The sequence below is a fragment of the Sparus aurata genome, chromosome 19 (assembly GCF_900880675.1).
Source record: "Sparus aurata chromosome 19, fSpaAur1.1, whole genome shotgun sequence".
NCBI classification, from domain to species: domain Eukaryota; kingdom Metazoa; phylum Chordata; class Actinopteri; order Spariformes; family Sparidae; genus Sparus; species Sparus aurata.
In genome coordinates, this window is record NC_044205.1 from 22,632,377 (window position 1) to 22,659,699 (window position 27,323).

General features: G+C 42.5%; 1 protein-coding gene across 3 annotated transcripts in view; it reads right to left on the bottom strand.

Annotated features, from left to right (window-relative positions):
* Positions 1 to 855: 855 nt before the first annotated feature.
* cdh7a (cadherin 7a) overlaps positions 856 to 27,323 on the bottom strand; it is a 118,322-nt gene continuing 91,854 nt past the window's right edge. For all 3 annotated transcript variants that reach the window (XM_030399059.1, XM_030399062.1, XM_030399061.1), the window contains exons 10-12: positions 18,512 to 18,629; positions 12,861 to 13,109; positions 856 to 2,480 (exon numbers count right to left, since the gene is read on the bottom strand). In XM_030399059.1, coding sequence (XP_030254919.1) covers positions 1,966 to 2,480; positions 12,861 to 13,109; positions 18,512 to 18,629 — 882 coding nt within the window. In that variant the 3' untranslated portion in view covers positions 856 to 1,965. The remainder of the gene's footprint in view (positions 2,481 to 12,860; positions 13,110 to 18,511; positions 18,630 to 27,323) is intronic.

The following is a 27,323-nucleotide window of genomic DNA, read 5'->3' on the forward strand; positions in this document are numbered from 1 at the left end:
ACTTCATATAAACCGGTGTTGCTCTGAGGAATTTAGGTTCTGGTCAAAAAAAGTGCACCAGACTTGTTTATTTGTGGCGCCTCATGTGTATTTGAACACACCTTTAATGATGCTTCCTTTGACTGAGAGACGCAAGCCCGGCCAACTCGCAAAGAAAAAAAAAAAAAACGACTCTTCAGATGGCCGACGGTGAGCCTCGTAGTCATCACACACACACACACACACACACACACACACACACACACACACACACACACACACACACACCTCTGAGGAGAGTCGGTGCTCCGTGTCGATCGGGGCTTTCAACTAGGCTACAAAAGCCTCATCAAAAAGAGATCCTCCTCCTCCTCCTCCTCGTTCCCCAGCCCCGTCCTCTGGTTCCCTTCAGCTCCCCAAATTCTCAGAGTCAGTTCAGACGCCGCTCTCTAAAAACCGTTGATGATTATCTGCAAATGTAGGTTGTGGTTTGACTCCTCTACGTTCGGATGGACTGAAAGAAAAATCCCCTCCAGTCTTTTTTTTTTTTTTAAGGAACTGAATGTCAATTTTTATTTTCAGCAAAAGGATAAAAACATCATTTGCACAATTCTGCCTCTTGAAAATAAATAGTAACATCGCAACATGTCGACACCCAATTGTAACAGAACTCGTTGAAGCTGGAGAAACCAAGAAAGAAAACAAAAAGGAAAGAAATCGGCACAATGTGGCACATGATTATTATCATACAGCGTGTCCTTTCACCACTCAAGAAAAACAAACCATGGACATTACGGAGTTCATTTCTGAATGACAATATACGCTGGGACTCTGCGAAACTACAGAAGCAAAAGTTCATTTACTTACAAACTGCCGTCACTTCAGAAACAAAGTTTTTTTTTTTTTTTTCTCTAGAGTCTAGTTGGTGTGAGTCTCGCTAGCAAACACAACAAGGATCCTTCGGCGGAGCTTTTTTTTCTCACACAGCAGACATTCCCACCACCACCGACACCCCGAAGCCTCGTACAAAGAGAACAACTGAATTGTATAGCTCAGAAATTATACATCGGACTCGGAAATATAAAAGGCGGAAGAAAAACAGACTCAGACGAACACTACATTGCAACATCTGCAAAATGTATCGTAAGGAGAATAAGAGAAATCATACGCGAAGCGACGAAAGCGTCGTTTCTGTTTCCTCTAATAACTTCCTCGGGCACGTCGACTACTTGTTTATACTGGACGTGCGCACTTTGCACTCTTCGTACAGCGGCGAGGTTTCTGACAGAGTCCGTGAATAATGTGGCTCGGTCGCTTTAAAATGTTTATTCTCGTCATCCTGCTACCGAAAAAAAAAAAAAAAAAACCCCAAGAAAGAAAGAAAAACGAAACAAAAAAAAAAAACGCATAGAAATTGTCAAATGTGTGACTACTGATTAGCCGCCAGGGACACAGCATCTCATGAGAAACGTTGATGTGTTTTTTCTTTTTTTTTTTTTCCTTCTCTTTTTTTTTTTTTTTTTGCACAAAGATAGCAAAGGAATGCATCAAAGCAGAAAAGAGTGCTGGGTCGGTGCCCATCGCCTGGAATGAAAAGGACAGGTGCCTCCCCGTAAAAATGATCCAACATGTATGCACACGGCAGTCAACGGTTGGACCGGAGCCCCCGAAAAAATCCGAAAACCTTTAATGTCTTTTTTTGCACACAAGGTTTCCTCCTCCGTCGAGTCACTTTTGAAGTCTGTGTCAAAACTCACCGTGGCACGCTTTTGAAAATCCATACAAGGAGGTAAACAAACCGAGAAGCTTTGAAGTCAAAGTGTTTTTCTTTCAATCTCTCTCGTGTTGTCTTTGAATCTTTTTTTTCCCCCCCTCCGATGCACTAAGGCAGACAAAATCATTTTTCTCTGACAATAAATTACTCTTAATTAATTTTTTTTTGTATTTTTAAGTCCAACAATTGTATTAAGAGAGACATTTAAGGGGCTATGAGAAGACGCTGGTGCCGTCGCTGTTGCCGTACAGGTCGGCCAGCTTTTTGAAGCGTGGCCCCCAGTTGCTGAGATAGTCATAGTTCTGATCTGAGTCTGTACTTAGTGACTCCAGAGAGCTTAGCGACTCAGCGACAGAGCCGCTGCCTTCAAAAGCGTACGTCTGCAGAGAGTCGTACGGAGGAGCTGACGGGTCCACGTCAGCATCCTTAAGTCGCTCCCAAATGAACTCTCGAAACACCACGTTGTCCGGCAGGGATTTATAGGACGGGCGGGAAGTTGATGGGTAGTGAAAGAAAGTGGGAGTGTCCGGGGTGACGTCTCGCCGCACGTTGGGGTCCCTGATGACGTTCAGGTTGCGGAGGGTGACCATGTCGAACGCCTCCGTGTCCTCCTCTCCCCCGCCCTCGTCGTCGTAGCGGACGATGTTCTCCCTGATGTCTCTCTCCTCCTCGAGAATCAGGGGCTCCTTCCTCCTCCGACGCATCGTCACGATAAGCAGAACCATCACTGCAGAGAGCGGGAGAGATGTCGAAGTTATTATTGATTGACAATCATGTCTTATTTGGCTTTTAGAAGAGCTAAATACACAATGACAGTGATTATCGACTGGGGAGTACTGGTGCCACAAGAGATACACGTCTGCAAGTATCAGCAATCAGCATTGTAAGTTATTAAAATAATAAGCTGACAGTGATGGTTGTACAGTTGAAATTGTCAGATCAGAGTAAGGAAAAATCAGTTCAGATATTTAATGAAAGCAATGGAATAACAGTTGGACACGTGAGTTAAGGAGAACAGATAATGGATTCAGATAGTTAATGCTAAATAAACTAAATGAACAAAAATAGCGGATAAACAGATGGAACTGGGAGCTTAATGTTATAGATTACAAGTTTGAATAAAAGGAAAATTAAATGAATATTTTTTTTAACAATCAGCTAAAATAGCTAGCTAGAAATAATTAATACACTGCTGAAATCAGTTCAAATAGGCTAGGACGGCTAGCTAATAGATATACAGTTGCAGTAATAACTAAGAGTAATGGACAGTTGGCTGAAAGGAATTGATCAATGGCTGTTAGGTAAATGGTTAAAATAGATGTTTCCCTGTAAGTGATGAAACAAACTGTTAGCTAAAAGGAACGGATAGGCGCTACAAATGTTTAGCAAAGAGTAATGAATCAATGAAGAGTTGAAACTGGGAGCTAAAGTAAGGAAACATCTGCTCAGTTAGGCTAGTTGGCCAATGGATTAACAGCTGAAAGTTTATTGCTAAGACTATAGATAAAAGTAATACACAGTTGAAATTGTTAGCTTGAAGTAATGGAACTGCTAAACATTCAGATTCAGTGGTGGCAGATCACATTTATAGTGCAGCTGTATGGAAATATTATGAAATAGGCTCAAACGACTGGACTTTCGGGACTGTTATATTGTTAGTTATTAAAATAATGAGCTAACATTAAAGGATGTACAGTTGAGACTGTTGTATCAGAGTAATGACAAATCAGTTCAGATATTTACTTAAGTTGTGGGAAAGCATTTGGACCTTTGAGTTAAATGGAACAGATAATGGATTCAGATAGTTAATGCTAAATTTACCAAATGAACAGTTGAAGTTGTTGGCGAACAAAAAAATGGATGAACAGCCGGAACTGGCAGCCAAACCGAATCGATAACAAGTTCAAATAAAATAGGGAGTAGATAAAATAGTGAGCGTAAAGTAATGAATAAACAGTTGAGACTGGGAGCTGACAGTTCACAGAGGCTAGGATAGTTAGCTAATGGCTAAACAGTTGAAATTGCTAATTAAGAGTCATGGACAGTTGGCTGAAAGGAATGGATCAATGGCTGTTAGGTAAATGGTTAAAATAGACGTTTGCCTATAAGTACCAAATAGTTAGCTAAACGTAGAACAGTTTTAGCAGAGCGTGATGAGTGAACGTTTGAAACTGGTAGCTAAAGTAAGGCTAGTTAGCTAATGGATGAACGGCTGAAAGTGAGTAATATGTAAACAGTTGAAATCGTAATCGTAAAGTAGTGGTGCATCTCCCAAACATTTATAGTGCAGCTGTACGGAAATATTATGCAATAGGCCTGAACGACTGGACTGTTACATATGAAAGTGGGGATTAAACCGTAGCGACAGTTTGGGCGTTGGCGAGGCTGGTGCTGCCAGACGGTGGAGACAGAAGCTCCACACTGCGAATCCTGTTTGAAATCAATTCAAGCGAACACATTTGAAGCGTGTAACGTCAGAGTTCAAGTGGCGAAGAAAGGTTGGGGATCGCTGCACCACGAATCCAATCAAGAGTTTACAGAACTAAACCCCGAAATGTAATATACGTGTGCACCTCTGTGGTTTCCGCCACCTACATTTTGCTTCGAGACTCGCACACAAAAACTCCACCACCACGCTGGAATCTGTCCACGCTGGAATCTGTGGCCCTCCTGCGATCCTACCAGGAGCCCTCCTCCAACCCCTGTTCCCTTCTCCCATACATTATTGCTGAAAATAACTCTACGCCCAAGCAAACTGGCAAATGTCTAATGATCCTCTATCCATCAATGTCAAGCGGCTGCCAGTGAAATATCGTTCCGTGGGCCCATATTTCTTTTTCCCTTCTCGGCGTCGGGCTACTGCAGGCAGCCAGAGGAAGAGGCCCAGGAACCAAATTCAAACACCACTTCACACCCTCTAATAAGGGAGCAAATGGAAGAGATGGAACGGAGAGAAGTGTCACATGGAAAGGCTGCAGGAGATGAATGGGTAGCTCTCTGTTGGCTATTTGCTGACTGCTGGTAGCCTAAAAAACAGGAGCGCTGGTACAGTTTTTTTTTTTTTTTGTCCCTCCAGTCTAATAACCTCCACTAATATCCACCACAGTGCTTCAAGACAGAACGGCAAACATTTCAGCGGAAGATTGTTTCCTCTGATTTCAGGAACTCAAGTCATTTCAAATTCTATCCGATTCAGTCGGGCTTCTCTAAAGTGAATCACAAAGTGGCACATTGAAATAGAATATTCTCAGCGCTTTCCAGCAAAGCTCTTTAGGGTTTAATGCCTAGAAGGCAGCTACGATGCGTCACCCACGCTGGAAGCGGGCCAACATCCGAATCGCGTCCTACGAGGACGAGCAGGTGGATGGGCCGAGAATACAAATGGTCTGTGTGCGTCGGGTAACGAGGGGTCCTGTGAAGAGATGGATTCCCATCCCAGACAGTTGAGCAAACACACACGTGCGCGATCGTGGCGCAACAGCAGCCCCGAGTCTTCATAACACATTTACTGATGATGTTGTACTGAATGAGAAACAGATCAATTTAGTGTTACAAAGGCTTTCTCTGTAATTGAATTGTTTAAATGATCCAGCCCCGCACAATCAATACCGAACAAGGTGAGTTTGCTTCTGTTCTGCCCTTTTCTTACCAGCATGCATCATCGAATGCACTTTTCTCATTATGAGTATTTTCTTTTTCTTTTTTTTCCCCCTGCGCGCGCCGTGTGATTCTGGTGAACCTGCGGATGATTATTCACTCGTTCTGTCACCCACACATTCCCTATGCTCCTGTGCCGCAGTGCAATTTCTAAGCGAGAGGTAACCATCTGCAACTGTGACACCGTCTGAAAACCAAAAGGAGGGTTGTGTGCCGGTGTCACTCTTCTGTTAGAAAAATAAAGCAGCCTTGCCAAATGTTTGAACGCCTTGAATACCTATTTTGTTAATTAGCTTCTCACTAGAGCCTCATGGATGTAAAAGTTTCTGGCAAAAAGTTTGAGCAGTTTTGGTTAAATAATCAGATTTCTGAATTTTGTCTTTTCTTCTGAGCTCTTCTAAAGTGGGCGGGACTCAGCTGGTGATGTCATCTACTTCCCGGCACCAATCAGAATTAAAGGTGCAATATGTAAGAATTGGCCACCTGTTGAATTCATTCTTCAAAAAATTAGGGGGCAGCGTAACCGCTAACTGCTTCAAAAATATTGCTGTTGTATTCACTGACTCTGCCTGGACAATTAGACTATCAACTCTTGCGGTACTTAAACTTGCTCGGGGCTAGCTGGTTAGCATGCTAACTTCAACAGATCCCCTCAGCACAATGCATAACATCTTATCATTACATCAAAACTGTTATTTCATCACATTCTCTTGCACTAAAATTCTTACACATTACACTTAGTAACAGTTCAACTAGTAACTGAGTTACGTTAGTTTAAGTTAGCTTCTGTCTTCCAGCTGTGAGATTCCTGAACTCATCCTCAGGACTCAACCACAGAATTTCTGTGTAGCATAACAAGACGACAGCATGCACTTGAACGCACCCTGTGTTGTAGAATGGCAAATGAAAGGACCTTGAATCTTGAAAGTGCACAATAATCCCTGAGCAGAGCTAAACAGCTAGCGCATGTCCACAGTATCCTGAACTATCAATACATAAAATACTCAACCGTGTACTCTCAGTGTACTGTCGATTCTTTAACAGTCTTTATCTGACTGTACAAAACAAGCAGCCAGAGTTTAAGTTCTGATTAAAAAGCTCGATTTAATTGAACCAGCTGTTCAGAATCTGCAGTACATATAAACACAGCATGGGATATTTGTCATGGCCAACTAGTACAAAGCCAGACAGAACCGTTTTTATATTCAGGGCATACCATGAATATGAATTATGGAACTCATTTTAAAACTCAAACCACCTTTTTTTTCTCTCAACACTTTCCATCTTATGTATGTAAAATAAGGTTGTTACGCGTACGTGTTGTATTAGATGTAACACAGTGAGTTAGGAAGTGCAGCCGACGCTCTGCAGAGACAATAAAGCACCGCAGCAAATCCAGTCCTCTCGCATATTTCCATGAGGATCCTCTCCGCACAGCTGTTGTGGCATACAAACAAACCTCCACTGTGTCAAACAGGTTAAAGAAGTATAACAACAAATCCATAGAATGACACAGATTAGCTCTCCATTAGAGATTACTGAATATTTGAACTACAGTTGTTTTTTTAACCTCTTGTTAGGAGCTTAATAGATCTTATTCAAACAGCAGCCATTGAGTGGGAAACTTGAATGCCGATATAATGCAGGTTTGCAGTCGTATAAATGTAGATTATCTGACAAATTATTGTCATTTAATAGCTTCCAGATGGAGAGTTCAGATATCTAAATAAATGTACAGCTTTCCTAATCGTATGGAACAGAAACGTTGGTGGAATGCTAATGTTAGCTGTTGTCTAATGGAAGCTAGCCGATTATTTAACCTGTTGTTTTACCTTGAAATACGGTTTGATGTCCCTATAGATTAATCTATCCATTGTCTAACTTTTCTAATCAATCAGTAAGCAGTGAAATAACAAGAAATTGTCAGATTATGTGTAAAAGAAGGAAAAATGGCCGCCGTGTGAATATGGTCCATACTTTCACATCGTGCGTTTCAATGAGAAAATAAAGAATGCATAAATTAGTCGTTGTAATTTGATTTTTGTTGTTTTTTCTAACCATGTGTTATGTTTGTTTTCAATTATAATTCAGTTAATATCTTGACTTAGTTTTTTCCCAGTGGACAAAAGTGTTGAGCTGCCCTCTCTCTTCACTTTTAATAGTTCCAGTTTATGAGTTTCTGGGTACTGGTGCCCCCCCAACCCAGGATTCATGTGGTGCCCCTTGTATTTTTTTCCGCCCCCACTGCTCAAACATCCTGAGTCCGCCACTGGCTTGTCAGAACATCCCACATCTATTTATCCTTCTTAAAATGACTTAAATTTAAAGTTAAGAATGCCCAAGGTGCCCAACCATCAGTCCAAAACTCATATTAATCGACAGGCAGTCATTTCAGATCTGCAGCAGTTACCACTATTTTGAAACTGCTATGATGAAAAGACAACACAGGCATGAAGGAGAGAAACTGAAGGCGTCCAGGTCTCGTGCCTCCTCGTCATCGTGACAGATATCACTCTCCGCTCGTTCCGCGCCGCGACTTGATAAAGGGCAAAGAAACAATCAGAATCTAACAAAGAAAAAAACCTCCGTGTTCTGTTTTCTGGCTAAAAAAAATCCCAACGTTTTAGTCTTTATCTGTGCTGTTGTATGTTTTCTGCAACACTTCAAGCTGCTTTTATGGCTTTTGTTGCTGCTGATGTTATCTGTCACACTGTTTACTGTGTACTGTCCAAATTATGTGTCCGTCCTTCTTAACCGTCGTCGCATTTCGGTTCTTATTTTGTTCTATGTTCCCCTCCGCAAGCTGTTAGCGTTTTTTTTTTCCCTTCTCCCAGTTGCCTCACAAGAGGTCTTTTCAGCTTTTGCCAGGCTGTCATAATAAAGACAAATCTGCTCTTAATTGACTAAACTTGCTTAAAAAAGGGGGGGGGGGGGGGTGCTGTTTTTCTTTTCCTTGTGTTTTCCTGGCGTGTCAACTTGTGTTACCACAGCAAACAGTCTTCGTATTTAAAGCACACAGATATGATGCAAAGGCCACGCGTAGGTTACAATGTGCACGGCGGAGCTCGGAGATGTGGGGGGAAAAAAAAAACAACAACAACAAGAATTTGTCTGCTGTTTGAATACAGGCGAATAAACAGAGACCGAGACGGAGAGCTAACACGGGAGGCGGGCAGGAAAATAGGAGACAGATGAGTGGACGTGAAGATTTATAGAATGAGTCCGATGAGACAGAAATAACTGTCTGGAGAATCAGAGTGCTACGTGATGTCCTAATTGGGCCTCCGGAGGATTGAGCAATACCTGACCTGTACTGGGGGGGGGGGAACGACGACTGAAACTTAACAAGATAATGATCGTTTCAGTAGTTTGGATTCAACCAAATTTACTGCATCATTAAAAGAAGGTTTCAAGTGACATTTACTTAAAAAAAAACATAGTTGTGCCCAGACATTTTCAGGAATATTACAGCAAGGAGTAGAGGACAAGCTCAGTAATTAAATCTAAAAATATCAACCTATGATTAATGGCCACTTAGCTTATGAGCATGTAGAGCCAAAGCTAATGCACACACACGCGGGCTCGGCGGGGTATTCTTCTTTTTTTTGAAAGGCAGGCAGGTGGAACGCGGCACAGTTTGTCTCAACTATTGTGATTGAAGTTTCTCCGACACATGAATCCCGAGACAAGTAGAGGAGTGGCACTCTGAAGAGCTCTCCACGCATCGCAGTTATTAGACCCAGTCATGACGACGGATGACTGGAATCAGTGTGTTGCTGGCAGGAGTGTGTGTGTGTGTGTGTGTGTGTGTGTGTGTGTGTGTGTGTGTGTGTGTGTGTGTGTGTGTGTGTGTGTGTGTGTTCCTCTCACCTGATGTGAAGAGAGAGCGAGATTGATGGAGGAAGGAGGGGAAGGACGGAAGGAAAAAAAAAAAAAAAACAGGCAGATTTTTGAGACTGACAGCAGCGGATGACAGCAAGGTCTTATTCTGGTTCGTGTCTCATCCAAAACAATACAATCGCACGCAATCACAGCTTCAATTGCTACCTGGGAGATTGAAAGAGGTCCTGATGGAAGACCATCAAGGAAGATCAGAATAAAGGATTGGGCAGAGCGGTCGCGCGTAGGCTGTTAATAGAAGGTAAGAAAAGGAGGCGCTGCAAGGGGGAATATGCACAAAGAAGGAATCAGAGAAAAGGAGGGAAGAGGCTGATCCAATTGAGCAAAACAGACTGATGCAGACAGCTGAGGACACACTCATACCCCTCACACAAACACGCAGACAAGGCAACTTGGAGGTATATTAAACTGGAGGCCATTTGTTCTAAGCCCGTGGCCTGAGGCCACGCTGCGCAGAATAGAGCCAGCTTTCATTAGCGAAACCCCGTTCAGGGTTGTGTGGCTCCGCATTTCCCCCTGTTGCTCTTTTGAAGTTTTCATTTATCACAAAAACGTATTCTCTGCTGCAATGAAATCTCTCTTCAAGGGTACTGGAACACGAAGCGGAGCCTGACCCCATCGAAGAATTCATTTTCGGTTATTGTACATTCTGCTTAGGTGCTCCTCGTCTCCCAATGAAGATCGCCTAAGCGTTAAACTACGACTCTGCCTCGATGTAGTAATGCTTTTGTCTGTGGGTTTTTATGAGTAATAATGCGGCCCTGGAGGTGATGCCTCAGCGCCGCGGCATCTTTAAGGTTATGTTAATGAATTCCCATTTACAAGTGTCTTTACTAACATCTTAACATATGGCGTTGCGAAGGGAAGAGCGGCGGCAGAGGAGGGCCCGTCCTTGAAATGTGCAGCATTTCCATACAGTAGTTATCCCCTCCGACCTTCATGAAGCATTATAATTAAAGCTTATAAAACGTATCTGGGGGAAGCCATCATGACAGCTCCTGCAGACGGGAAAATGATCTGAAAATCTGAAATCTCATCACTGACTCAGGCTGCCTTCAGGCGCCGTTTTCTCTCAATGAAAATGCACATCGTTACACTTTATTCTTTTTAGCGTGCTCGAACGCAGCAGGAGCAGTGACACATAACTGACACGCTGCCAATAGGAGGTTAAAAAAAAAAAAAAAAAGTAGTATAAATACGTCCTTTTTTTTTTTTTTTTTAGACAATAAAATGATGTGATGAATATATAACGCCAGCACTTCTTTTGGATAAATTATGTTATTCCCGTATATTTGTTAAAGTTTGGACAAGCAAGGATTCAATCTTTCACATGAAGTCAAGGTAACAGCCCTGGGTGGCCGCGTGTTCCGTCAGCGTACAACCCACGGAAAACATTTTTACCATCTTGATGGGTCAAGCTTAACACTCAAATTCCCCGAACCCCCCACCCCCCAAAAAAACCCAGCATACCTCCTCTAGGTAATTGATTCTGTTGGCAGGGTTTCAGTAACAACATTTTACTTGTAAACAGCCGGGCTGCTATTCAGAGCGGGCTGACCTGGGTCACATGTATTTACCAAAGAGGAAATATGAGGGGCAGATAGCTCCCCCCAGGTTTGACATGTGCAAGACCTCCAGATGCAACTTTTTTTTTTGTTTTTTTTTCCTCTTTCCGCAAAAACATCATTCGAATGACTGAAGAATACATAGCAGCAAAGATGAGTCTGCCGAGGTGAGCCGTGTTTTTGGAAGCGCGGCGCGATGCATCTGCATTACCTCCACTTAAATCTGAACCTAAACGTGAACCGCAAAGGTCGTTAGCTTAAATGTGTTCCTGCTGCAGCTTAAGAAACGAATGGAGGCCAACTGGAAAGTGTTGCCAGTCATTTTTAGTATTTTCTTTTTCCGCGGAAAGGAGGGAAGTGGGAGGGAAATATCACCGTGGACAGTTGCCAGTGTTGAATCTTTCCAGCCTGTTAAAGTCAGCGGCCTGGCCGGACGTCATTCACTTCTAAATTTGACGCTGCAAATTCCCAGTCTAGCATCACATCTTGAAGCGAGTGGTCGGGGTGGTTGGATGTGTCATTCAACAAGGCTTCCCCCCCCCCACACACACACACACACACACACACACAGGAAATAGTGGTTCACAGCCCACTTGTTGTTTTTAAATTCATGTCATGCAAGTAAAGAAACGTACGTAAAGAACGGAACGAGACTTATGTGAGTGATGTGACTGAATTAAGTTATTTTAACCCACGGTGAGATATTTTCCTAAACCTGACCACAAAGACCATGACCGTTTCCCAATATTAATAATAATGTCACTGTAGGTGAAATTTCTGACAGCGAGCTTTATTTTGAAAGTAACCGGACATCCGTGGATGCTAGGACCATGTGCCTGCTGTTGCTTCATGCTAATTTCTGATTATGTGCCACTGCCATTTACTTGTGCTATAACTGCAATGATGTTAACAGCAAATGAAGCTCTTACAGTGCACTGATTCAGTTAGTTACTTAATTACTGAGATCTGAAGACACATTCATTGGAACAGACCAGTGAGCATTTGCACTCATGGGATTAATTTGACTTTTTGATATTTTGAGTACATTTTGCAGATGACACTCCCTCAAATTTCGCTACTCATTTGCCTTGTTAACTGTCATCTATTTGTGGCTTTGCTGCTGAAATACACATTGCATAAATTTATTCAATAACACTGGAGACCAGTGGACTCTGAGATGATAACTGCACGACCATCCAACCTCACCAGCTGGACCTCCCTAGGGGGGGGGAAGAGAGAAGAGAACCACGCTAATCCAGCTCGGATTTAAGGCTGCTTCTGGCTAATGTCCGGTCACAGGGAAATGAAATAGACAAACGGGACCCAGAGGCTGTTACGCACCAAAACATCCTGTGTAAAGCTGTTTGTCTTGGACGGGCTGTGATCCAGAGAGACAGAACACAGGACACGGAGAGACGGACTCTGTGTTTACGTCATTGATGCACGGAGCTCAAACGCTATAAAAGCTATTGGCCACGTGCACCAGATGTTTACCTTTTGATGTGAAGATGCCGACCACATCATCACCATCTTGTTTACATTCATCCTGATGTAATATAGCAACATAGTACATATTTATACATTTTCTATAGAAATGTTTATGGCCTAAATGACTGCATAGTATATGTTCTATGTTCGTGTAGCAACCCTGTGTTGTAAAATTACACTCATGGAGGTCATTTTATTTTTACTTTTGATAATCTGAGTACATTTTGCAGATGATACACATCAAATATTCAGGAACAATTGTGAATGCAGGACTTTTACTTGTATTGTGAGTCAGTATACGTCTACGAATACGTCTTCCACCACTGCCACACTTCGGCGGGACACGTTATAAACCAGTCTCCAGATGAAATGTCCTCACATCCGCTAGAAATAATGGCCACCTCTACAATAATGTTCACTCTGAGCTGCACTCCAACCTCCTCCACTCGTTATCGGATGGACTTGAGTGCCTGACAGTGAGGTCACGTGGATCTTACCCAGAAGCGTCATGATGCAGCCTAAAATAGCCAGCAGGGCGCCGGTGCTGAGGCCCGTGGCGGTGTAGGCCACGGCTCCACAGGACAAGGCCACGCCGTCGGAGTCGCAGTCGCACACCCGCACTGAGAGTGTGTTCGTGCTGCTGAGGGCAGGACTTCCACTGTCCACAATCAGCACAGGCAGCCGATACACGGGTTGCTCCCGTCTCCTGAAGCCGCCTCGCTTCGTCAGCACGGACGCCGTGTTGTCTGCAAAACAGGAGCAAAAGCACACAGACTTGTAAGGAAGTCGCGTTTAATGTGCATATCAGGTTCACTGGCTTCAAGCGAGCAATGATCTGCATATATATATGACTAGCAAGAGGCTTAACTTCTACTCTGTGATGATTGCCGTGTTGGGGCTGTGCAGTTTGAAATGATTTTACAGTATGAGAAGCAGGCAACAGATGGTGTCATTAACACAATTCATTACATGACACACTGTGGCGTCTCTGCCTGATCTTGACCACCTGTTGGCTAATAACAGCTTTTGGTGTGATGGTAAAATCTTATATGAAATCTGAGTGTTAATGAGAGAAAGAGGCAGCCAGAGGAGAACAATATGTCATTACAGCAGCTAAAAAAAGCCATTTCATGACAACTATTTCAATAGATTAAAATGTGCTTTCAAATTGAGCAGCCGCAATTGAAATGTAGATTCTGGCCTTGACAGACAACTCCTTTGTGTTTTCTCTTTTTTTTTCCCTTTTCTTTCCAGAGCGATATTCAGATTTCTCTTCGCTTTGCTCTCAGAGTCTCAGAACAAGGTGAAATTAATATCGAGATATTAGCCAAATCGGCAGAATGTTCTCACGGCTGAGGGAAAAAAACACACAGCGGATGGGTTCAACGTGAAACACTTAAGATTGTTAAATAAATATGCTCAGACGCTAAATGTGTAAATATTTGGTCATGTCCTCAACATTTATCCTCTTCCCAAGTTAAAATAAGTTGCCAGACACAAAAGCTACATTGCAAAAGTTTGTAAGCACCTGAATTCATCTCTGAATAATTCATTCCCCAAAAATCACGATGCCGCAGGAGTCTTCACTCTCTCTGGTTTTGGGCTTTTCACAACATTTTCTCCCATTCAGCTACAGCCACATTAGTGAGGTCAGGCACTGATACCGGGCAATGACATCTAGCGTGCGCCGGTTCATCCAAAATGTATTGGATGGAGCTGAGGTCAGGGATCAGGCCAGAAAAAAAAGCTTCTATAACGAACTTGGAAGAAAGTTTTCTTTATGGGAGCTGGGTTTTGTGCCTGTGGTTATGTTTTAACAAAAAAAGTATATCCGAAGTCACAGTATCCAAGGGAATTATGTCCCAGTTGGATGAAGAAGTTTAGCATAACGGACAGGAAATGGTGTAGAGGTTGAGGTGGTGAATAGGTATACGGTGTATCCAACTTTCAATGCGGGAGGAAGCCTGTTCTACAAAGCAGAATTTGGTGTTTGCATGGTAACGTGTTTCTGGTTACAAAAAGATCCTTGTTATTCGCTTAATTGTTCTATATCCGTAGGAATCACTTCTGTTTTCAGCCCATCAGAGGCAAAAGAAAAAAGAAAAAGCAGTCGGAATCCCGTCGCAGTTGCCCCAAAGAATTACACTGCAGCCCTGTTGTGGCTGCCAGCTGAAGAGGTCTACTGGGCCAATCCCAAAACTTTTTGGGCCAGGTTAAAAAATACCGTAATTTACCTTTGAGCTACACACAAACAAAAATGTATACAAGGATGGTAAGTTGTTTAACAGGAAGTTATCCTTGTTCTAAGTCTAACCGGCTAACCTTCTCCTTCCTCTAACTTCATACTTTACAGACGAGTATCTATCTTGTCATCTAAATCTTAGCAGGAAAACTGAATAAGTATGTTTAAATATAGTTGGTGAAGATTCTCAATCATCCAGGTCATGGTAATTCTAAGTGCTATATCGTAGGGCACTGGAGAAGTAGTAAAGCAGAAATATCCCTTTACTTGTAATAAATTGATTTAGTTGAGTTTAGTTTCTGCCGCTATGGGTTTGATGACATCGTGAAGTAGCGTTGGATCCTGGGAGTTGTTGTCTTCCGCGTTAAACAACCACCACCATCTATCAGATGTACTCAGGCCGAAATGTTGATGGAAAAGTTAATGTTTAAAAGTTTGATTGAAGGGACATTTATTCACCTTTTGTAACCTCCTGTGGTTGAAAATTATAGCGACAGTCATCCAAAATGAAACATGCCGTCACTTGAACAAAACTGTGGATTTCTCTGGGTTTGAAAACTGTTGGTAACGTTTGGGATCACTCAAGTGCACAATTTAGAGAATAGGACTCATTAATCAGCCATCTTGCAAATAGGACCTTTAAATGATATTTGCTGAATTTCTGCAGATGTTGATTTACATTCATGTCTGGTAAAAGTGTTGATACACATACACAACATTCTGAAACCAAGGTCTTCCCATCTCTTTAACAAAGCTGTCTTGCAGCAGAGTTGCTTGTAATCTGCACGGAGGTTACCTGGAACATCATGTACCACTCACAGGTCTGCTCTCACATGGATCACAGTAGCACAACCAGACTGCTGCTGCTGCTGCTGCCGCTACCACTGAAATAACATAGCAGCCTCAGACGAGCTCCAGCGTGTTCGAACCAAACACCAAACTCTGGGCATTACCTAAGAGAATGTGTCGGCCCTGCACATAAAGAGGTGGGGATCCAATGCATAAGCAAACCGATGATGGACTCTTAACGCTCATGTCCTTGAAGCTTTATGCAAATGAACACTTAAGTTTTCCTTTAGGAGAAGCTAATTTTGTTCAGTCGCCCACTGCTTGGCGTGTAGGTGGTGTGCAAATCATGATGCTACAAAGAGAGTTTTCAGCCTGTGTGTTGAGGTTAAAGTTATTCTGTGATCAAGCACATAGAGACCTCGCACAGAGAATAACAAGGCTGTGGTGTCGTGCATTGTGGCACGAATGGAGTTTGCTCCAGTTGCAGCAAAAAGTTTGTTTTTGCATTCAGTTTTGATGAACAATTACAACAACAGAAAAAAAAAGAGAGAAAGGTAGTGAGGGCATTGTCATAGCAGAATTATGGTTTCATTTGGCACAGCCGGGCACGCCGGGAGGCACCGGCTACTCTGTACTTCTTCTCCCGAGTCAGATTGCAGAGTGGATTGTGTCCAGATGGAGGGCAGATATAGAGAGCCGGAGTGAGCAATGGCCGAAGTGTCGATTGCATCGCTGCAAGGCTCAACTGAAAGTAGAGAAGTAAGCAGCAAATAGACCGTACCTAGCTTGATGAAGACCTTTTACAGACTCTGAGAGTTTTGATTTAGCAGCTGCATTGCAACAGCGTTGATCTGACGCTCGGAGCCTTGACAAGGATGTAGGTTTAAAGCGGTGACTGATTCAGGGTTCACCAAGTTAAATCTAAGACTTTATTAGGACCATATAGAGCACAATTAAATACCTTTGACAATCACACTGTTTGAAGTATGATGGAAAAGCAGCAGGGATGACAAGGCCTACAATTATCTATAATTATGTAACACTTTAAAAGTACTTCCTAATAGTTCATACCAATCACTTTTCCTGGGATTATTAAAGGAGAAGATTACAATTTTCATGTCCTTACAACACGAGTCAGGTGTGCAGGTGAAGATTGAAAACTGGTTTTCTTGCCACAATAATTCCTCCAGCATGCTGGCCATCAAAAGATTTCCTCCCTAAAGAGGTGAGTCAGTATAAGTGACAATAATGTATTCCAAAGTTCTCGCCAGTCACCACAGCTTCAAGGTGGCGACCCAAGATTAGTGTCAGTGATTTCAGTATCTGACCAAATGTGAAATATGGTCGCAATCTCCAATTGGGAGAATGAGAAAGACGTGAGGTCACGGTAACCTTTACATTCGACCACCACAAACAGTTTGACCTTGTGTCAGATTGGATATTTGTAACAAATTTGGAGGAATTCACTCAAGGCCCAATGGGACAGACAACCCGAAAAGATGTAACTACTCTGCCACAGCTGTCTCTGAAGTGGGGGCTAAATATGTACAGTGGATTTTGTCTCCAATCACCTACGGATGTCCTCATTGTATAGCTAATGCTTTGGTAGACTGGGTGTCAGTAATGCTGCGTTCCAGACAACTTGAAACACAAACATTTCCGACCTCCTACTAGAAAAAAAACAATCCAAAGGGCCCCTCCAAGTTCCTACTTTTTAATTTGGGGTACATTGATCTAGCCCAACTTCATGGGGGACCAGTTGTCGGACGTCAAACAACAATGGCAGCACCCTCGTGGGAAGAGGGTAGGATGTATTTGTAGACAAAAGTATTTGTGCTAGGTTCGAGAATGTAATATTTAGACACATTTCCAATGATAATACTGCTGAAAAATAAAATGTATAATGGCGTCTGTCACCTCATGTGTCGATTCACCACCTCTTCTTTATTTATATATGCAGGCAGGCTGCACTGCTGAGGGTTCACTGGTGTTGCCAAGGAGCCATCATTCTGTCACAGTCAGTCAGATTTTTGTTGTTAACTTTTGGGGGCCGTGCACTTCGAACACTTGGAGGTCGGAAGTTAGAAATTTCAAGTGGAAAATTCCGACCTTCAACACGGACTGGAGTGCAGCACTAGTCTGCACAGGAAACTACATTTTTGTATTTTGTGTGAAAAGCCATTCCTCCTCTACTTTGTAGCCTTGACTTTGAATAATCTGGAGACCGTGCTACATCTTAATAATCTAGTCCCCTTGGAAACATTTTAAAGAGGTGTTAAAAGTCCATTAAACTGAAAAATAATAACTCAAATTAAATAATTGCCTTATTTTAGCTTGATTCAGTCTCTTCCTTCTGTTTTTTTTGTTTGGATTTCAAGGCTGTTGTGTTTCATTTCTTTTTACACTGTAACTGGTGGTCGGTCTTTGCAAGGTCTCCTTTGGCAAAGAGATTTCAAACTGAAGGAATTTTCCGGTTAAATAAAATGGACTTACAGTACACTGGAAGAATTAGATCAGCAATGGATGTTACTGACAGCTAATTCCAAGTGCTGTATCGTAGGCAACTGGACTGAAACGAGTCCAGTTGCCTACGATACAGCACTTAGAATCAGCATGACCTGGATGACCGAGAACCTTCATCAACTTACTGACAACGACTGGCGCTCTGGGTTGGCAGCTTCGGTCGCACACCAAGCAAAAGCATCAATATTTGACAACCTAATAAGGATAAGACTCAACTACAACTATCATTCTCCAGGGAAAGTCATGAAGGGCCAAACCAATTCAGCGATGAAGAATATCGACGTAAGTCTAAAATCGACATTTGCCAATTCAGCGACAATACGCTTCTTAGCTACTTTATCTTGCACAATGACAGTAAGTGCTCAAGGTCTGATTGTGATGACTGGAGCTCCTCTTTTCGTTTGGATGTATAACCCTCAATCAAATACAAAACCACTTAAAACTTAGCACAACTGAGGGGACATTTTTAAGACTAAATTAAACTTAAAACTTTTTTTGAGGAAGCTTTTCAAGACTTTTCTCAACCTGCAGAGACCCTCGACTTGCAGATTCCTACTTCTACTGAAGATAATCACAAAACAACAAGAGTTATACCTTTGTTATCTCGCAGAGTGAAGTTGAGGTTGCCGGCAGCCGGTGCGGCCAGAGCGAAATAGAAGCGGTGGCCGCTCAGAGGTTCGTCCTTATCCACCGCGCTGATGGTCTGTATCACCTGAGAGCAACAGGGAAACACCAAGGAGACAATTAGACACATTCAAGATTAGTTACCTCACTGATCTTTATCCGATCTGGCTGCCTGATTAGCTGTTAACTCAAGCTGTAAATTGTTTAATGTGTGCATGCATTTAGAGTATCGGTTTAAGGAGAGCATTGTTGCCAAGCCTTTGTATTTGCATCACTTCTGTTGTCATAGATTTATGTACGCTGAGGCATAAATCTTTCTTAAAAGTCCCAGTAATGGTGTAAGCGAAACGGGAGAGAAAAATCAGCTCGATTTTGATTGATGGAAAAGGATTTGTTTGATAATGTTTGGCAGAGGTTTTGTGTCATTTATCTCTTGGAGTACAGTAAGTGCTTATTTGGCAAGAGCTTGGCACCCTCTTAGAAGGGATGAAGTGTTTTCTTTTGGGAAGTGTTTTCTCCCAAACCAAATCTTTGTCCAGCAACTGTTCTTTCAGCCGAGACGATCAAATCCAACGGAACAAAAAAGACAATGGGTTTTTTTCTTTGTGTTTCATTGTTCCTTCGGGCAATAACGACAGAAATATATTGTTTGTTTTATCTGACCACACAGTTTTCAAGCCATGAGCCTCTACCAATGTGCATCTCTACCGTCTGAATACAGTACAAGTAGACTTTCAACAAATCTGCAAATTAAATCAACGACATTTTATACTTGCAAATCAAGAAATCAAGTATTTCAAAAATGATGTCAAAGAAAAACTTCTTAAAAGTATTGAATTAGTTTCATCTCGCATAAATCCAGCATTGTTGAGTAATTATTACCGATATCATCAGTGATATTCTTGATTTCCCTCATTAGTGACAGTTCTTTCATTGAATACATGATGACATTACACCTAATACACCTTTGTAGACTGTTTATAAGTTACGTCCAATGTTAACATTACCACAAAACGTATCATATCACATATACATTACATCTTTAGTCCTGACTAATATATCAAACTTTGGTGGACTACAGGCGAGACAGGTGTCAATCCAGTGACCACTGTTCACCACTGTGTTTCAATATCTGTTAGTGTGAAACTGCTGGATATTTTGAAGCAGACATCAGGAAACTCTGCCTTTGTGGTGGCAAGACAAAACCAGGTGTTTCTGACAACTCCAGGACATCATCAGCAATGTTGGTGACGACCAAAACGTCCTTATATTTGTAGTTTACTAATCTTAAAGGTAACTTAAGCCAAAATGTGATCTTTTCCTAACCCTAACCAAGTATTTTCTCAAACCTAATTAGACCATCAGCAAACATTATAGAAAACAGAGCCTGAAGATTTCAGCATATCCGCAGCTTAGATCATGTTTGTTGTTATAAACTTGTTTCTTGATTTTTGGTTGCCAAGTTCACACCTGGCCAAGGACTATGGATGAAAACAAGCCTCATTGCTAATTATTGCATATTCACAGTTCACAGTTCATCAATAAGCACTGCCCCTGAGAAATAAACCAGATGAATAAAATACAATAAAAATAGCACATTTATTCTGGTGATTGGGTGGTAATGGTAATATGAGTATTTGTAAGAAACCTTCACCATTAATGAACATCTAAATTGATCGGCCTTTTGACACATTATTACAAAGCCATCACAACTTCTGGGGGCGTATGCATTCACCTCCTCCTGTTCACTCCTCTAACATGAAATTAAAGCAAATCAAAAATTAAGAATCATTTTTCTGCCACTTCTTGAAGAAAAGGTCCTGAACAAAGCTTTGCACTTCAACCACCTGCCAGAGACGGCTCAATCAGAGCTCAGTACAACAAAATATCACAGGGTTAATGAATATAAGACGGTATTCTTACTCTAATATCTAAAGGAAGGTCCCACGTAACCGCCTGCATTAACCAACATGTAACAAAGTGAGTCCGCTGAATGTTGTCACGCTGAATCTGTTTAAACTAAATGCATATGTTATGCAGTCAGGCATTCCCACTTCATTATTACAAGCAGGAAAATGACTCACGATAAGAACAGCTCTCGCCCGAGGCGAAACAAGACAAGCGTTCATATCTGCGAGTTAAACAAGTGAACGCTATTTGTTTCGGCCCACTTTTACTTCGCCTCTCCGAAAAAAAAAAAAAAAAAAAACACAGACTAAACAGATTCTCACTGCCTTTATTATATGGCGCGGTTGACAACTATAAATAATGCAGGAAATCAAATTACCCAAATAAACCAATTTACACCCACTAGCATGAGCTGTAATGATTTTCTTTTTAATCCGAATAAACGTGGTATCTGGGAATCAAGTATCTCTTTCTCAGCGAAGAACACCAAGCTTTAATTTCAGCGCCGTCTGTGCAGCAGGGAAGGGAAAAAAAAGAAAAGAAAAAAAAAGCGTCTCAGTCAGTACACGCTGTACAGGAGAGGCATATCACACACAGACATGCCATATGGACGACAAATGATAGCCACCAAGACGGCCATCAAAGTGGGAGTTACTGCAGCAGTGTCCTTATAAATTTAGATCAAGCCTCGCGGATCCCTTTGTAGGCAATCTAGAAAAAAACAAAAAAAGAAAAACTCAACCCTGTGACAACTCACACCCTCGGACGTGATCCAAGAGATTCTTAAAAGCCAATTCTCACTAAATTATCACATCTCCTCCCCCCCCCCCCCAAAAACAAAACAGCCCCTACGTTGCACATCAAGACAAAAACTAAATGAAAAAAATGACATAAAATAAGAGGAAGAAGAAGGCGAAGGGAAAAAAATAAAAGCCAATGATCCATCAGTGTTGAGACATGGATTATCAGTTGTCAGCTGTGATTAAATGCTGCTGGTTACAAGCTGTCAGGTATTAGGGGGTTGGTGTAGGTGGTAAAAACGACATCCTGCCAATTATTAAATCTGGCAGGCGGGGTGAAAATTCATGAATATTTTACTCTGTTTCCAAACTAAATTAAAATAGTTGCTCTTTCATCAGCAGAAGTAATCGCAAACTATGCTGCGGTTGTGTTTTTTTCCTTTTTTTCCCCCCTTTCCCCAGTTGCGAGCGTGTTTACTGTTTGGTTTCGCAGCGCAAGGGGAAATTTATGTGGAAGGCAGAGAAAGAGAGAAAATAAAAAAAAAGGTTATCTGCTCTACTTCAAGAACATTTGGGGGATATCTGTGCACGCACGCAGACAACAAGTGATGTTTGTGTCGGCGGCAGATCAGTGACAGGTAGACGCACCTCGACACGCGGTGTTGTGCATGCTCAGCTGCATATCATGAAAGCTGCCATTGATTCGGCGGATCATAATAACTCGCAAGCCTCTCACTCTGTTATGGAAATCCCACATCTGATAGAAACCCCTTTTTTTCTTTGTGGCTCTTACGTCGTCACCTCCTATACACAATTTGAACCCTTTGATGTCCCTTTTGAATATCGCAGATGGATCCGGAGCTTATCTCCAGGAATTTTACATTTTTTTTTTTCCCCCCCCTCTCTGCTGAGGGAAAAAGGACTGTAAATCATGCTTAAATCAAACACTTTGTAATGTATAATGCCTTTCATTAGTGCGGCTCTGATGCAAGGCGTTCCACAGAACCTTTGGTTGGGGGAATTCTCTGATGGGTTGAGCAGCAGACAGGAGGAGAGCGGCGCGGATGTAGGCATAAATTCTCGCTGAGAGACATTAACAGCGGCAGCCGACTGGTGCCTGTCGCAAAGGCAAGACCGAGGAGGCCTATGAATCACAGAATTAAAGGTTTTTTGAGTTTACACATGGCTGCAGGTCGGATCAGGGAGGATAGAAAAAAAAGGACAAAAGGTCTCTGTTTGTCGGCATCGAGGAGGAGGAGGAGGATGTGCAAACAACAGAGGCATTTACATTTTATTGGTGCTGCAACCAATGGGAGGATATTCGTCAAACTGCAGCCATCGGCACTCGTTTTACCCTTTAATTTCGCCGCGTGCAGAAACCATTCGGATATAAAGTGAGGGCAAAGCAGTCAAACCATTTCCAAAGGAGAAAAAAAAAAAACGTTTGAATAGCGTGATAGCGAACACGACAGGGAAACAAGGTGAGAACTGACAGACAGCGTGGAGCGCACTGGCTTAAATGCAAACAGAACTAATGAGGGGATGATGTGCAGGTGGAGGGAGGCGGGGACACACAGGTGAGGGACATTAACACTAAAAATGGGAAGAGGCAGATGTAAAATAAACAAGACAAAAACAGAAAACACACATAAAACACACACACACACACACACACAATGAAACCAGAATGACAGGACGATGACAAAAACAGCTCAACTGCAGCACACCTGACACTGTTGAGGAACTTGTTGAGGCTCGTACTGACACTGTTCCCCCACACATGGACCCGGCAGATTAAAGGAGACCTATTATGTATTTCCTACAATGTTTTATAGATTCTTGTGCGTGTAAAAGATCTTGAAAGTGACAAAGATCTGTCACCAACAGAGGCTCCGCTCACCGCCTTGTCAGTAGACGTTTCAGACTCTGACGAGAGCAAAGGTGACAGTCTTTCTTGTGTCTGATGTAAAGTCGTTCCACCTCGCTGTCGTGGATTAAAAAAAAAAACAAAACCTGACACCCAGTAAACTCCTTTTAATGAGGCGATGAAGTTTGAAGGCGCTGGCGTCGTCAACAGCCAAGCTGACACCTTATCAGCGCTTTGCATTAGAGCTCTAATTAGGCCCTGTTATTAATATTGTACATTCACTTTTAGTTCTGCTTTTGTTTTTGATCAGAGTTACAAACTTTATTTAACACTAATGCAATGAGCAGTGTGCTATATTTTATTTAATGCTATATCAAGTCAAGCTTTATTTTTATCATCCAATACACAAATCACAATGCTTTTATCTAAGACCCCCGTTAAACCAGAGTTTATTATAACCATCATTAGTAAATGGTAAATTTATAGTTAATTTATCTTTAGTTAAGTTACGTATTTTACAGCAAACAGGCAATTTAAACCTCAATAAACTGTTTATTAAGCAATAAACAAAAGGCTGTTAAACAACCGCTACATGCAATCTGATAAATTGCCTCCAGCGTTGCCCACTCAGTTGCATCGTGGGTAATGTAGGCACCAGGTTTTGAAAAAAGCATTCCACTGGTCGCTGTAACATAACATACCACTGTTGGACTCATTATGGACAGGTAAGAGATGTCACCTTTTTCAATCCATGCATTCTTTCTTTTTTCAATTTCTGAAGCCTGTTTTACCCACAATGCAACTAGCAGCCACTGAGTGACATCACTGGAGGCCTTATATCAGGTCACATGTAGCTTCCTTCTGGAGCCACACAAGGCTTGATAATACCTTGTAGCACTCCACAAGACTTGTTAACACACTTTAATGTGAGTTTGTATAATATTAGCTAATTCGTTATTGAATATCGACGGTTCGGCATTTCTGATACAAGCAGATGGAGCAAATAGGTTTGCACTTAATAAGAAATCTCCATCTTGTTTCATTGTGTCTTTAATTACATTTTCTCCGACGTATAACTGAAAACAAGACATTTTTCTGACATGAGATGTTCTTGAGTCAACACTGAAGCAGTGATCAGTTGAAGATCTGTGATTAAACAAATAAAAGGATTCCAGTAGAAAAACTGTTAACACGTCATATATTCTCCAGACACCGGTCCAAAACTCCAGGTCTTATACTCGCATCTAAAACCGTTCAAACAATCCAGTCCCAGATTTAAGCTTCAGCTATATCTGCCTTTAATCCGAAGTCAAACACTAAATTCGTGCTTCTGATTGAGGACGGGTCTTGTATCGCACGTATCTCCATCGTAGCCGCCACCTGGGTGATTGAGCTGAACCTTCGCGGACCCAACACTGACTCAGTAATCTCACAAATCACCTCCTGCCGACTAAAATGTGTCTCCTCTCGCCGACAATCAAGATTCTCCCCAAACACTTGAAGCATGTTTCCCCACTGCAGCGGCGGCCGTAACTCACCGCTCTCCGAGTGTGCCTGTGGCGACTCGGGCTCTGGGTGAAGAGTCGGACCTGTGGCCTCAGTAATGAGGAAAAAGTAATGTTGGCTAATGTAGCACGGCTAGTCTGAGAGAGCGCAAAAGGAGAAATCTGTGGGATAATGAGCTTGAATAACACTTCCCCTCTCTTTGACACCGGCAGAGTAAACACTGCACACTAAAAAAAGTCGACTTTTATTATATTGTCCTGAGAGTGTAATTATCAGATCGTCAGCCGGGTGATTCATGCGATAAGATCAAGCCCGCCCGCTTGAAAGTCGAGCTAAGTGTATAAATAAAAGCGCGGCATCAAATAGGTGGCACTCGTTGCCGTGGCGACCAGACAGCTGTCACCGGGGGGCTCGTGTTGACGGAGGAAGTGACGGTCGTGCAGTTGTTCACACTCCTCACTCTGCGGCGGCTTCCCGTGACATCGACCCACCACCACCACCACCAAACATCACCCGCACCCTCGTGGCACCCACGAGTTCACCCGCCGGATCGAAGGCATCCGCTCACATCCCCTCACACCCCGACCCACTGTCATCACACACACACACACGTTTTAATAGCCAGCAATACCTCTTTCACATTGATTATCTGAGCCATGCGTCATGACACCAGCACGTTTGCTGGCATGAGCCGACGAGCCCGAACTGCCGAGGTTAAGGCGATCTCCCGGTGAGATCTGAGATTAAATCTGCTCCACGTTCTGTCTTTTTATAGAACGAGACGGTACGCCGCCACGCGCTAATGTTTTTTCTTCCACGTTTTCTTTGCGCCTTGGCATGTCTGTTTTCACCCCCCCTCCCCCCACACAGCTTGATCTTGATGCAACACCTATAATAAACTGATAATTTACATGAAGACTGGAGGTGTGAAGATGTTTGTCTTTTTGTTGTTCGCGAGATTGATGTGACAGTCGAGGGAGATGTGGTGAGGTAGTTTTGATTAGGGGAAAGAAAAAAAAAAGTGATACTTGGAAGTTTTTTCTTGACCAGGAGTTTTTCAAAGTCTGACACTCAGATTAAATCAAGACAGCTGAAGTTTGAAATTGTTTGAGTTGATGTCTGAACGCATAGAAGAGAGGCTGTTCCAGGGACATAAAAGTGTTGTTATCAATGCTAACTGCTATATGGAACTCCCATTTGAATATTCCTTGTTTTAGTTGTAGAACTATAGTTCCTGTAATGCTTTTTGGAGCTTGAGATTGGATTCTTAAGCCTTTTTGTTTACACATTTTGGCGAATTTGCAGCATTAAAAGTACGCCGAATTGGCTATTACCACTTCCTGTTCGCAGTGAACTCGTGCATCTACAGACTGCTATTGCTGGATTTCTGTTACACTGAAGATAACTTAAAAACGTGATGATTTTAAAGCAAGTTCTGATGATGTCAGAAGCGTCTATTTTCCAGTATTTCTAAGTTGGTTAAAGCAACGTTGTGGAACTTTTTCACCTTAATATAACAGCTTCAGAATCGTATTAATGGTACAGTGTCTTGTAACAGGAGGAATGGCGTCTCTATCACTTGTTCCTGCACTGAGTAACTTCAGTGAGAGGAAAGGATCACAGCGTTACATACAAGTCTTCAACACTTAACACTGTTGAGTTTTGGTTACAGGCCGAGGATTTGTGTTTTCTAACATTGGTCTTGCACTTTGTCCTTTTGGGGGGTAGCCAAATAGCAACAAAAAATGTTATATTTCGACATAATGTTGCTTTAAAGGTATGCCGAAATTAGCTATTAGCGCTTCTTCTTTGCAGTGAACTCGTTCATGTCTGGACAGATGTCACCGGATTATTCTGATACCAGAGAAACCTTAAAAACGTGATAATTCTCAGGCAAGTACTGGCGATATACGTAGTGCCTTCTTTCTATGATGTCAAAGCGGTGTAATGGATGTTTATTCGGAATGACGGCAAAAATAATGATCATCTGGAAACTGTAACACCGAATCTAGGATTGAGTATATCACGTCAGTGTGTTCAGTCACGACTCGGAGAAGAGGAACGAGGTTTGACGCACACCGACTGTGTTGGTAAACGGGCCACACTACAATAACTGCCTCTCCCCTAGAGCAGTATTTCTGTTTCATTTCTCTGCGGAGGCATGCCTCTCCGTTTGCAAACCGTCTCAAACTAAACATTCGCAAATCCCCGGAGGCCGCTGCGCCTCCTCTGGGATGCTGCAGGAGTGCGGGGAGGGGCCGGGGAGCATATTGGGGGCAGCAGAATGCCAAGTCCACTCATGTATGTAATGGTTACACTGAAATGATTGTACAACGTGACCCCCTTACCCCCTCCCTACCATCCCCCCCCCCCCGCTGCCTCTGCCCCCTCCACCCCATCATAATATCAATTAATATTATGGCAGAAGACAGACGCACCGGTGATCCGTAACAAGTGGCATCTCTGGAGAGAGCCGGTGCCACGAGACGGCCTTAATTAGGCCTGAAAAATGGCAGGTTATTCCATCCAAAGCACTCCCTGTTAATCTGAGCTACAGAGCCACACAGTCGACCCTGGCCTCCACTGGCAAATGTTATCATTTCATCTTTGTCGCAGCTGTGAATAAGCCAATGGGCGTGACAGCCAGTGGGCGGCCTCAGATTTTTTAACAAACCTTTGCAGGGAAGCGGAGCAGACAGTCCGACCAACTGTTCGCTGGACATACAGTACACAACGGGGGCATTTTTAATTAATTAGGAAT